An 11,938-nucleotide genomic window follows, 5' to 3' on the forward strand; every position below is an offset into this window, starting at 1 on the left:
TGTGGCCCAGGCCAAGGTGGCGACACTGTTCTTGCCTTATGAGACTTCTGGACAAATGGAAGTGGGAAACAAGTCAGATAAGACTAAAGAGGATTCTTGTAGAAGGGTCCCATGTCTGGAACATTCTGAGAAATCTGTTTCCTTCCCTCATTCCACCTCATACATGCAGATACGCGTAGGCACAGGGGTTTTCTGAGGAACATTTTTCCCTCCAATGGTAAGTGGTCTTCATGTAAGCAAAATGCTTCGTTGTGACTTCTTGTCCCCAGAGTCATACTCTACTTCATGAGCAATTTGGACATAGCATTTTTTAAATATGGAGAGCTCTGTATGTTAGTGCCTGGAGACTGAAATGGAAGAGAGCTCATTCTCCCGCCTTCATCCTCACTTGCATAGCTCTGTAGCGGGCTGGACAGAAGGCTGCTGGTCCTGGCTCCTGAACAGGTCCCGGTTCTGGGACAGTTTTCCGGATTTCGTGGCTTCACCCTTGTGTTGGTCTTATGAGTGTTAATCTTTTGCAGGTTAAAATAGCTTAAAGGTGTCAGCGTTTCATGATAAGCCTTGTATTTGGGACCTTGTAACTCAGAAATGTGTCATATGGAATGATACTCAGGAGTCAGATACTGACTGCTAAGCAGATTTGTGCATGGTGGGAATTGGGAGGCATAAAAAGGGTTTAAAATGTTTCAAAATTGATAGTAAGCATTAAACATTTAAATCTTACTTCCTAAAACGTTTTTAAGATTCCTAAATGTCTAAGTGTATTGCTTTTAGAACATTTTTTCATATGGGCAAAATACTTTGATGTTTTGGGAAAACACATTCGAAGCAATACACTGTGTGAAGGCAACCCTTGAAATAATATTTTGCACTTTGGAAAGGTAGGTGAAGAGGTTCAGAATTTGCCTCTTTGATGATTAAACCCAGACCAGAGACTGTGATAATGAAGGGGAAAAGGTAGCTTCTCTGCCTCCCTTCCCCAAGCTCAAAGGACACACAAACGTGCGTGGCTCCTGTTGTTACTCTTCTGCGTATTCTTGTTTCCCCTGCAGTATGCACTTTATAAAAAGATGACGCAGGCTGCCATCCTCATCCAGAGTAAATTCCGAAGTTACTACGAACAAAAAAGGTTTCAGCAGAGCCGGCGTGCTGCTGTGCTGATCCAAAAGTATTACCGGAGTTATAAGAAATGTGGCAAAAGACGGCAGGCTCGCCGAACAGCTGTAATTGTACAACAGAAACTCAGGTGAGTTGAGATTTCCTGGAGGTAAGGGTGTCTAGGAAAGAAAACCTTGACTTAGTCAAAGGAATTGTCTGGCGCTGACAATAGGGTCTGTACAGGGACTAAAAAGCATTTTGTGGTTATTTTCTTTCCAGACCATTCTACACGGGACTTTGTATAGTCAGACACCTCTGCTCTCCATCTGGTTTTGTCTATTTAGCTCCTTCTCCCTCTGTCCCCACCCAACTATTCTGATGTCATCATCCAATTTCAACTAGTATCCGAAATTGGCAGGATAAAAGTTACTGCTCAAAAGTGGCACCCCATTATAGGAATCTAGATTGAAGTGTGAGTACATGTATGATATCGGAAGGGTCTTATAGTCACGCTACTCCATTTTAGAGCGTGTAATAACAATTTTTAGCACGTTAGAACACATCGATGAAAGATGTCTCAAAAATAATAGCAGGAGGAGAGTATGAAACCCAAACAAATCAGCTTCTAAACAAAGTATGGTTAATGCCAGAATACCTTTTGCAATAAAATGAGCTTGTAAAGAGTTGTGACAAAACCACTGAGTGATACCTTGTTTTCCATCTCTGTATTGTCTCCCCTCAAGCTGAGTGGAGGTGCACGTACACTCCCCTTCCCTTTTCTGCCAGCGATGCCTACACTCAGGACTCTCTAAAAGCAGGGCGTTTTATTGTTGGGTCTGCTGTGTGAACTGTTCTCTTAAAAGTCATCCACTGCTGGTGACCTGTTTCCAACTTTTGCATATTAGCTGGACAGCACCCTTCTTGTGACAGTAATATTCTGGCTTTTTCAGGAGCAGTTTGCTAACCAAAAAGCAGGACCAAGCTGCTCGAAAAATAATGAGGTTCCTACGCCGATGTCGCCACAGGTACATTAATCGTCATCTATACATACTACTCATCACAAATAATGAGATAAGCCTCATCTTCTTAACCACTCATTAACTCCTATGTAAAGCTGACATGCCCACAAATAATCAGGGTAAACGTCCCAAACTACCACAGGACAACAGAACTCTTTAACTAGGGACAGAGTTGCTGTAATCAGAATGCTGGTTCCGACTGTATTGCACGTGCTGAACAAAGGATATTCGCGCCAGTGTTTCTGTTTTAATTTGGATGTGAGGGCATCTTAGTTGGACTTGCTTTTAATTTCACTCTAACCTCTATTTACATGTCACACTGCAGTATGTTCTTCACCCTAAACCCTTCCTGTGCTAATGTGTGTCTAGACAGAAAATAAACAGCTTCTATTCTTAAGGAAAGGATAAAAAAAGTACTAATTCTAAGACTTCCAAAGTAGAATTTCCACTAACTAGCTGGTGCCTCTCCTGGCATATGCAGAAAAGGAAGAACCTCGTATAACTAGAGGCACATTTTCAGTGGGAAACAGAGGGGCTCCTGTGACCATAGCATTCCAGGGACACACAGCATCTTCCTCTGACGCTAACTGGAGGAGTTTCTCTTGTTTCCTCAGATCTGAGACTTCTCGGTGAAGACTGGATCCTTGACTTAGATTTGGGGGGGCTGGTGGAAAGCGTTCTGTCTTCTTTGTTAGGTTGCTGTGCCTCCAGCCTGACATCTGTGACAGTGGCCGTCTCAGCTGTGTCTCGATGACCCCACTGTGTTGGTGCCTCTCTGTGCCTCAGGGGCCTGTGCAGTGCACAAGAACCAAACTTTAAAGCAGGCTTGTTTCCTCTTCCTGTTTCACTGAACCAAGAGCCTGAGTGTCTAGATTCAATTTGATTTCTCAGAAGTTTCATTTCACTTTAGCTTTTCTTACTCCTAAAACCATCTGCTCCCTAACTTTGGAAATGTTTTGACTTTTGAGACTTAAGAGGGGTTAGCTGGCTACTTGTACTTTTACTTAAATTAACAAAAGAATTCGCTTATATGACAGTAGTAGGAAATGCATACACAGTCATGCATTAACAGTCATAAAAACATTTAAAAGAACCTTCTTTAGGGTGTATTTGGTATTCTATAGCTGCATAAAAAGCTAATGTACACTTACAATGCTCTAGCAACCCATTTGCACTCTACCACACTCCCTCCATGATGGGCTAACCAATCAGATGTCGGTGTCAATACTCTACAATAGAAAGTCTCATTAGGAAACGTGTATCAAAATATGGGGCATGGCCAGGGCATAATTAAGTTAATTCCACAAGCCTTTCCCAAGGCAGGCCCTTTATCACTCAGTCGCCCTCTCTGCCTTAGCCTTAGAGCTTACAACCATGTGGAGTGGTCAGTTTTCTCGCTTGGTGAAAATACGTTACCCAGGCCCTTTCCCAGATGTTCTCCCATGTGCTCACACTCCCTTCCTTCTCTTCCTCTCCTACCTGCAAAATGGAAAACCCCAGAAGATCCCATCCAGCCCTGCTGAGACTGTAGTTAGCATGTTCCCGACAGGTTTTATTTTCAAGAAAGTTACCTTTTTTCTCTTCAGGCCACTTTAAACAAACAGGCATCTTCACACGTAAACTGTCCTTGTTTCTTCTCTTATCCTCAAGCTTGTAAATATGTATAAGTAATAAAACCTTGGTCATATGGGCAAAATCACATAAAGTCCATTGATCTTTTCTTTTTTTGGCCAAAGCCATGCATGCAGTGTGTTTACACTGGGTGAGTTTGCCAGGGTAAGATTTTTAAACAAAATATAAATGCATAAAAGGTTGTTTCCCAAGGTAGGCTGAACAAAGGAATCCTTTCAGTGTTGTTTTTAGATTCTCTTTTTGTAAACTAGTAGAGAAGAATTTCATGGAGATTTTATCTTTTTTGGTTCCCATTTTAACTGGTAATGACCTCCTAAGGCCAGCAAGAAGGTTTATTATGAAGAGAACATCTGGTTATGACCTCTGGATTTCTACTCATTATTTGGGATTAAATAAAATAAAAACCCCTCTTGGCTCTTGCCTATGCTTTTTCATATTTCATAAGTTAGGAAAATAAGCAGGCCAATTTTAATAACCTTTGTATACTGACTGTGTAAGAGCAATATTTACTTCCCATTCCTATATATGCAATTAAGGAACTGGAAGAAATCCTGTAAACCGTCCTGATACTTTGAACTCCTGTTCTCCCTTGGATGAATCTAATCTTGTTTCCATTCTGGGTTATTAAATATTATTTTTTAAGAGAAACTGTGACATGTATTGTCCCTTTGCAACACTAAAGTAGAAAACCTCGTATGACACCCTCTCAGCAAACGTGGGTAGGTAGTGACTTCAGAAATCAGTAACAAGTGTCCCGTTTCTTAAGGATTTTGCTAAGTCATAAGACCCTAACGTGTTTAGACATTAAAAATAAATTGGTGAATTTTCTGCCTGCTCATCTCACATACCCCACCACCACTCCTCTCTTCTTTCCAAAAAAGGAACCACTTTATACTCTCTTTTTGTTGAAGTAAAGCTATTTATAAGATTTCTGTTGTGACCCTCACATGCTAATAGCTCTTTGGTGTTGTTTTACTGTCTAAAGCCCCCTGGTGGACCATAGGCTGTACAAAAGGGTGAGTTTAGCTGCCTGCTAGCCAGTTTATCTTTATCTTCCATTTTCAATATTTTTGCTTTTTGCTTGCTTGCATGGGGCTGCAGCCTAGGTATGCCAGTAAGTTTCACATCCATTTTGAATGAAATAAGATCAAATAAAAACTAACCCTAATTACTAACACTGCTACTTTATACAACATGAAAACAGTCACGTACTGTAGATGTGCAAATGCATGAGTAAGTGTTAAGGGAGGACCTTCCGGACCGCCGCAGGGCATGCTTAGAACTTGGTGGAAGATGCCTTCAGTACACATACGGCTAGTGGTACAAGTTTAGCCTAAATAAGGCTGCACTATGAGAAAACATCAAGAACGTGGTTATTTGTGATTACAATGATTTGCCATGTGAAATTACCTCAACTACTGCTGTATCCAGATTTTTAAAGCAAGAAGGCTCACTAGGTGTACTGGCTCTTTTTTTTTTTTTTTTTTTTTTTTTACTAATCTGTATCTTGTTTAGAGTTACTGTTTCCCCATTACTCTGTTCTTATAGCTTCATTTTCCTAATTTCCCTTTCCCTGGCTCTGTGCGGTAAGTCAGTACACAAAGCTGCAGCTGCACTTTGAGAACCAATCCAGCACACTGGTTATAAAATAGTGAGCAAACCTGACTTCCAGCATTTAATGGCAATGCTAAATAAAGAAACTGGTGCACGGGGCCTTGAATCTGTATATTCCATATTGCAGTGCAGAATGGATCTTCCAATAGAATCTGTATTTTAAAGCGATGATAATGATGATGACAACTGGGTTCTTGAGACCTTAGAATATGGTGCTGATTGATAAGGACACACAGGGGCAGAAGTCTGCCAGATGTGACTATTACAACACATCTTAAATTATAATAAAGATATAGCGTCAGAGAACTGATTTTTTCAAAGACAGAAATAGAATTCACCAGTATCAGACTTGAATTTAGATTACTTTGACAACTCTCAACCTACAGATAACAGTAAGGGCAATGTATTTAAAACATCTCATCAACTCAACACATCCAATGCCCTCTTTTCTTAACCTTACATTAATACTGTATTTAGTCGATTGTAAGATTTCTAAGAAAAGATTATAACCCCCCAAATCTGAAACTTGTAATGTTTCGGAAGGTATTTCCCATCTAACTACATTTATGTTGACGCTAATATTTATTCATTTTATTTTAAGCCAAAGGTCAGCAAACCTTATCTTAAAAGGCCAGATAGTAAATATCTTAGGCTTTGTGGACCATACAGTCTCTGCAGCAGCTACCCAGCTCTGCCATTTTAGCATGTAAGCAGCCCCAGAAAATATACAGATGAACCATTGTAGTTATATTCCAGCACAATTTTACTTACACAAATTTGCATTGGGCTGATGTGGCCCAAGGGCGGTAGTTGCCAACTTATGATAGGAGAATTTTTTATAAGTTCTTCTAAATCAAGACCTTATCCCTATAAGAGATTTAAAGTCTCACCTATTTAAAACCAGGGATAGTAACTGACAGAGAAATTTTCATTTTTTTTAAAGCAGCTATAGTTATCTGTAAATTTAATTAGTTTTCTTTAGCATTAGGCAGTTGTATGCAATTAAAATATTTCAGATGAGAGAGTTGGCTCAGAGATGCCTTGTGTTTGAAAGGTAAGAGAAAAGGAGAAAAAAATCTCCATTTCTCTCTCTTTCTATTACCTGTCACTCTCTGCATACATAGATAATATTTCTTTCCATTTAAAAAAAACCTCCAAGAGAATAGATGCATGCCCTAGTATTCAAATGTCGTAAAAGTTGTAGTATCTTGCATGTTATATGCAGTTAATACAGTCTGCTGCAGGGAGCCAACATTTAGAAAGAGTTGTTGTGTACATGCTTTTGAAGCTTGTTAGTTTCTGGTATGTTTATGATCATTTTTAAGAACACATTTTCCAAAGGTGTTTTTCAATGCTAGCCCCTACCTTCATTTTCTTAGTGCCTGCCACACTCTGTCATTGAGTTTCTAAAATTCCTCCCCATGCAGGAAAAGTTGTAATTTCATAACATCTGTTACACTGCTCTGTCTTTAGGGAGTTTCAAATATAGGACCTGAGAAGCTTTAAGGTTCCTTCCAGTATGATCAGATTTATCTAACCACACGAATGAGGAATAGCTTCTCTTTGGCTTTGTCTAATTACCAGCAAGCTCTCTCTCCCACTTGGCGCCATCAGAGGAGTCACCAGTACGCCCTCTAACAGTCCCCCAGGTGAAATTACTCTTGGGAGTCAGAGCATTCCCAGAAGAGAATTTATATTCCTGGGGTTTATGTCAAGAGGGCAATATACTTACTTATTAATTTATTAAGTATCCCATATTTAAGACATTGAAGGCTTACACATCAAAAGATAATGAATGCTTGAGAACTTAAAGAATTCAATTGTATGGCAGAGTGTCTCTAAAACACTATTTGACCCCAGCTTGCAGGTTAATGAAGCAGAAACTGTCTGAAAAGGTAGGCAGTGTCTATTACCAGAATCAAGACACAATCGGCTAATTCCAGCAGCACAGCAATTGGAGAGGGCCGTCTCTGTCTTGAGATTTTTCGTTTTTGCTTGGCAAAGGCTAAGATAAAGCACCCAGCACTCTTCACTGATTCCAGCTCATTTTTACTCAGCCTTTCCTCCAGGCTGAACCCCTGATATATCCATTCCCTTCAACTGGAGTTTTCAAATTCCTGACGCTATCATAGGATTGTTTTGTCTTGGACACAGTAACTTGTCTACTTAAGAGAAGACTTTTGTGATACATAGATATTTAAATAGACAGTTTTAATTATTTTTCTTAGTTAATTCAAGTGTTACATACTTTCAAAAACTGACTGGAGGATTTTTTGAGGTTGAAGAAACTTTCAAAGTGCACTTACTGAAAATACTATCATCTTGTCGGATTTTGAGTACATCAAGTGGGATGTCATTTGGCGGCACAGCTAGAAACCAAGATAACCACATATGTAAGGTGTATAGTGAATGGCTGGGTTGCAGAGCAGACTACCCTGGAGGTACTGAGACTAATGCCTCTTTTTTCTAGTTAGAAAATGGCTTTCCATGTTTTTAAGATACTTCTTTTTTTTTTTCTTTTTTCTGGGTATTAGAAAATGTTCCTAGGGATCAGATAGACTGCTCCGAAAAGCAATGTCTGGACAAATTCCTTCTTTCCGTATATGAAATGATATTTCCGTGGGGAAGCTTTATAACCTATAGCAGTCACCACAGGTAGTAATATAAACAGTGGGAATTCTGGTATTTAAATAACCTGTTTCTTGTAAATTGCTGGCCTAGTTACCAGTGTTCTATAAAGGTGGGTGAAGCCATCCTGCTGGAATAAAAGAACCCTAATTGGAGCTTTAAGAGATAACATTTTTCAGGCACACATTTTTGAGCAACAGATTTTTTTTCTGTATTTGACAACTGGGTTTCCAAATACTTAACTTTTGCCAGATGCTGCCAGTTCTCTTGGTAAGTAGTGGTTTCAGCACCATTGAGAGATGCCCCTCAAAATTTTTTCACTGGGACATTATCAAGTTCTGCAAGTTATACTTGCACCTTTTGCTGTTACATACACTTTGATCCAAGGGACAATTCTCTAAGATGCCTGAAAGTATACTGTTTAACTGAGAAAAGTAGACAACTGTCAGCCAACAACTCTGATATCACACTTACTTTGTTACTCTGACGTGAGTCATAGTTTTTGAGGATCCCGGGATATTCACTGAGGAGTAAGAAATCAATGTGGGATGTGTCGCCATGGATGTGATTTAAATCTCCAAAGTAATTTTGTCTTACTTGCCTCTTTTAGGAAATGAATATTTTTGGAACACAGTGGTGTGTGTTAAATTGCAGACAACATGCTCTGTGTCATTCTTATTTGGCCTCTCTGTCTTTTTTGTTTTGCAATCCAAATGAGATTTCTGGAAAATGGCAAGACCTCTCTTATCCTAAATTCCCCACAAGCTATTGCAGCTTTCAGAGCAACAGGTAACTAATCAGAAAGCCACATCTGGCTGCCCTGTATATTTTTGACGTCCAGCATTGCGAGACTATACCTGCTGAAATCCACTGACTCATGAAACATTTCTCTGGCTGAGCGTTACTGAGTAGATGTAATGGAGCAGCTTTGCCTTACGCTTTACCCATGGAGCCATTGTTTGCTACAAGTTTCTGCAGCAGGCCTACAGCATTGATTCATGAATTGTCATTGGACGTCTGGTGGAAATTAACCCTATGGGCTTTTGCTGGCTTTCAGGGCTGTTGCTTATTACATCACTTCAGTACATTATAATGCAACATATTTTTTTTCTGTTTTTTTTTGGTTGAGACAGCAACAATATCCCAGAGTGGTGATTATTTTCAGCCTGGGATGCTTGGGGAAACCCTGAGATTGTCTTTAATTTTAATAGTTGAATGGTCACAGATCAAAGCCTTGCTATCCTAGTCGCCAGGCGTAGGAATACTATTCCCTGTTATGTGGAGGTTCGGAAACGGCCCTTGCAGCTCTCCTTACAGTAGCAGTGGCCGTGTACCTGCAGAAGCTATAGCGTCTCTACTGTATTAGTGGTCTTTACAGCCTCAAGGAAGACTGCCCTGCCTGTCTTCCTGTGCTGAGATTCAGGAGTAAGTGCAATGATTATGGGATTTTTAGATACCCTGGACACTTTTAGGTTCAATTCGTTCTTAGCCCTGAATGAGCCTCGCAGGTATATTTCCTTCAGAGAACCAAAAACTCAGTAGCCCAGAGTTTGTGTAACATAATGCAACACAAGTTTACTTAACATCTATATTCCAAGTTCTACAGAAATGGTGACCATAGGTACTAAATTTCTGTGTATTCATTCCAATTTTAAAAATTCTGGTCTATATTTACCAAATTTGTGTGCTGAAGAAATGGGCTTACAACACAGGTAATGTCAATCTAACCAGTTCAATCAATTGATTTTGGTTTTGTTCAATAAAATTGGATTTCCTCCTCTGGATTTTTCAGTTGTTTTTTTTATATCATGGGAATATAAAACTTGTAAGACAGAGAGGTAGTAACAGATGGATAGAAAAACACCTCATATTTTCCCCCCAAAGAATGGCCAGCAGGAGTAATTGTTATTGCAAAGAAGTACATATGCATTGCCGCACATTTTGGAGATACGAATAAGCAAGGAGAATCACCCGGAGAGAACTGTTCAACTTCTCTGTGATCTTCCTGGTGGCAGATGTATTTTTAGTTACCATATACCTTTCAGTGATCACTCACACCTTGACTGACAGAGATGAGGCAACGACAAATTTCTGTAACCATTTGAAACTGATTTAAAACACCCATTTTCTAGAATTTGCTAATTCTATTATCAGATGTTCTAAATCACTTACGTGATACAAGTAATTGTTTTCTGTTTCTTTGGAGGCAACGTTACTTTCAAACATTGTTTTATCCGATTGACATTTGATTTAAAACAAGACTAAACTAATATAAAAATTAGGTACCTTTAGCTTATCCTAATAATTTGTCCTAAAGTAACATAAAACTCATGATCTCAGTAGAACAGATTATAAAAGTCTCTCAATTTCATCTAAACTTCAGAGGTGAATTAACAACAACGTGGGTTGCAAATTGCAAGTTGGAGAATGAAGCTAAAGTTCTCTCATTTCCTTGACTTTTAGACCACTTCTTTCTTTTACATGTTTCAGGTCTTTGTCATAAAATCATAGGTATGTTTTATGTGAAAGTAATTTTTGTACTCTAAAGCATGGCAATACAATTGACACAGGATCTTCTAAAAGATGACAGCTTAGACTGAGAAGGTGTGGGGAAGTTGGGGTTCCTATGGCCAGGTTCCTCACTGAACTTAAACCACCCGATGATGTAACTGGCCTGTTGCTAGGCTACCACTTCCACACCTTTAGGCAATGAGCTATTACCGCACTATGTAGAGAGCTCGGCCCAGTGCTCTGGGCGGAGGCAGAGACGCTAGTGCTCCACCTGCCGCCGGGAGAACAAGCCGGGTAATAAACCCTTTCACCCCAAAGAACGTTTTGCTGTCAATTTCTTTGGTCACACTGGATCCATAGCGAACTTGCCCGGGGCTGAAACCCGTTGGCAAGACAGAAGGGTGATTGTTAGTTGCTGTCAGTTTTCAACAACATAGTCATTCCATGCCATGGAAATTTTCCAAACTCATATTATCTATAAAGTCTTCTGGAGAACTCAATAAAATTGGATTTAAAAAAAAGTTTTGTTATCCTGAGATATAGTAGAGGCAGTGAAGTGTAGTGGTGAGGTCGGATAAACCTGGGTTCAAATCCCTGCTCTGCCATTTATTAACTATATTATTTGGGGGCAGGTTGCTTAATTCACATAAATCTCAGGTTCTACGTTTACAAATCGGAGATAGCGGTGGTGTTACGAGAAAAATAAGGTAATATATTAAGTAAGTTGTACAGCTATTGAAACAAATGTTCTCTTCCTTTTTCCTAATTCCTCCTTTAATAACTTTCTGTAAAAAAAAAATTGCCTACGCCATTTAAGTCATTGTGATACAAGTATGATGCTAGTGTACTGTGAAAACTTCATCATGAAACTAAGTACTAAATTCTCCACTTTAGCTCAGGAGTTATGAAAGCCTAGAAAATACATCTGGAATTGGGCATGTCTTGTGTTTCCAATGGAGACACTCAGTGGCCCTCTCTGTGGACATGCATCTCTCCATAGTGGTATGTGAGGCTATCACTACTTTTATAGCAGAGTGTTTACATGGTAACTTTAAAACATTATGAAAACTTCTTTGACTTCTTAGTTTTAAAAGATACTGCAAAAAAACTGCAAAAGCAAATGTGACCATTTTAACTAAAAGTAAAATGTCTAAGTTATACCCACTATGAACAGCTGATTACAAATTCTTTGGTATAAAACTATATAGAACATTTCTGGTTTATAATTCACTCTCCATTTTCTTTTAATTTCAATGATGAACTTAATATTTTTAAAGTATACTCCTGTTCACTCTAGAAAAGGTGTGAATGAATATCTTTGTGTTTATGCTATCAGATTTTGAATTCACAATTCTTCAAATTTTAGACATCTCATCAGTGATGGAGTCACTGTTGCATATTTGTGAATGAATTCTGTACTAGTGCAGAAATAAAAT

At 39.1% G+C, this 11,938-nt stretch overlaps 1 protein-coding gene across 14 annotated transcripts in view; it reads left to right on the plus strand.

Moving 5' to 3' along the window:
• CAMTA1 (calmodulin binding transcription activator 1) overlaps positions 1 to 11,938 on the plus strand; it is an 806,010-nt gene that overhangs the window by 788,889 nt on the left and 5,183 nt on the right. For 10 of the 14 annotated variants that reach the window (XM_036999802.2, XM_036999804.2, XM_036999807.2 and 7 more), the window contains 2 exons: positions 1,053 to 1,246; positions 2,049 to 2,123. In XM_036999802.2, coding sequence (XP_036855697.2) covers positions 1,053 to 1,246; positions 2,049 to 2,123 — 269 coding nt within the window. Of the gene's footprint in view, positions 1 to 1,052; positions 1,247 to 2,048; positions 2,124 to 4,734; positions 4,766 to 11,938 lie in introns of all 14 variants that reach the window. The other 4 variants (XM_036999801.2, XM_036999803.2, XM_036999806.2 and 1 more) reach the window with 1 other exon arrangement.

Source organism: Manis javanica, chromosome 4 (genome assembly GCF_040802235.1).
Source record: "Manis javanica isolate MJ-LG chromosome 4, MJ_LKY, whole genome shotgun sequence".
NCBI classification, from domain to species: domain Eukaryota; kingdom Metazoa; phylum Chordata; class Mammalia; order Pholidota; family Manidae; genus Manis; species Manis javanica.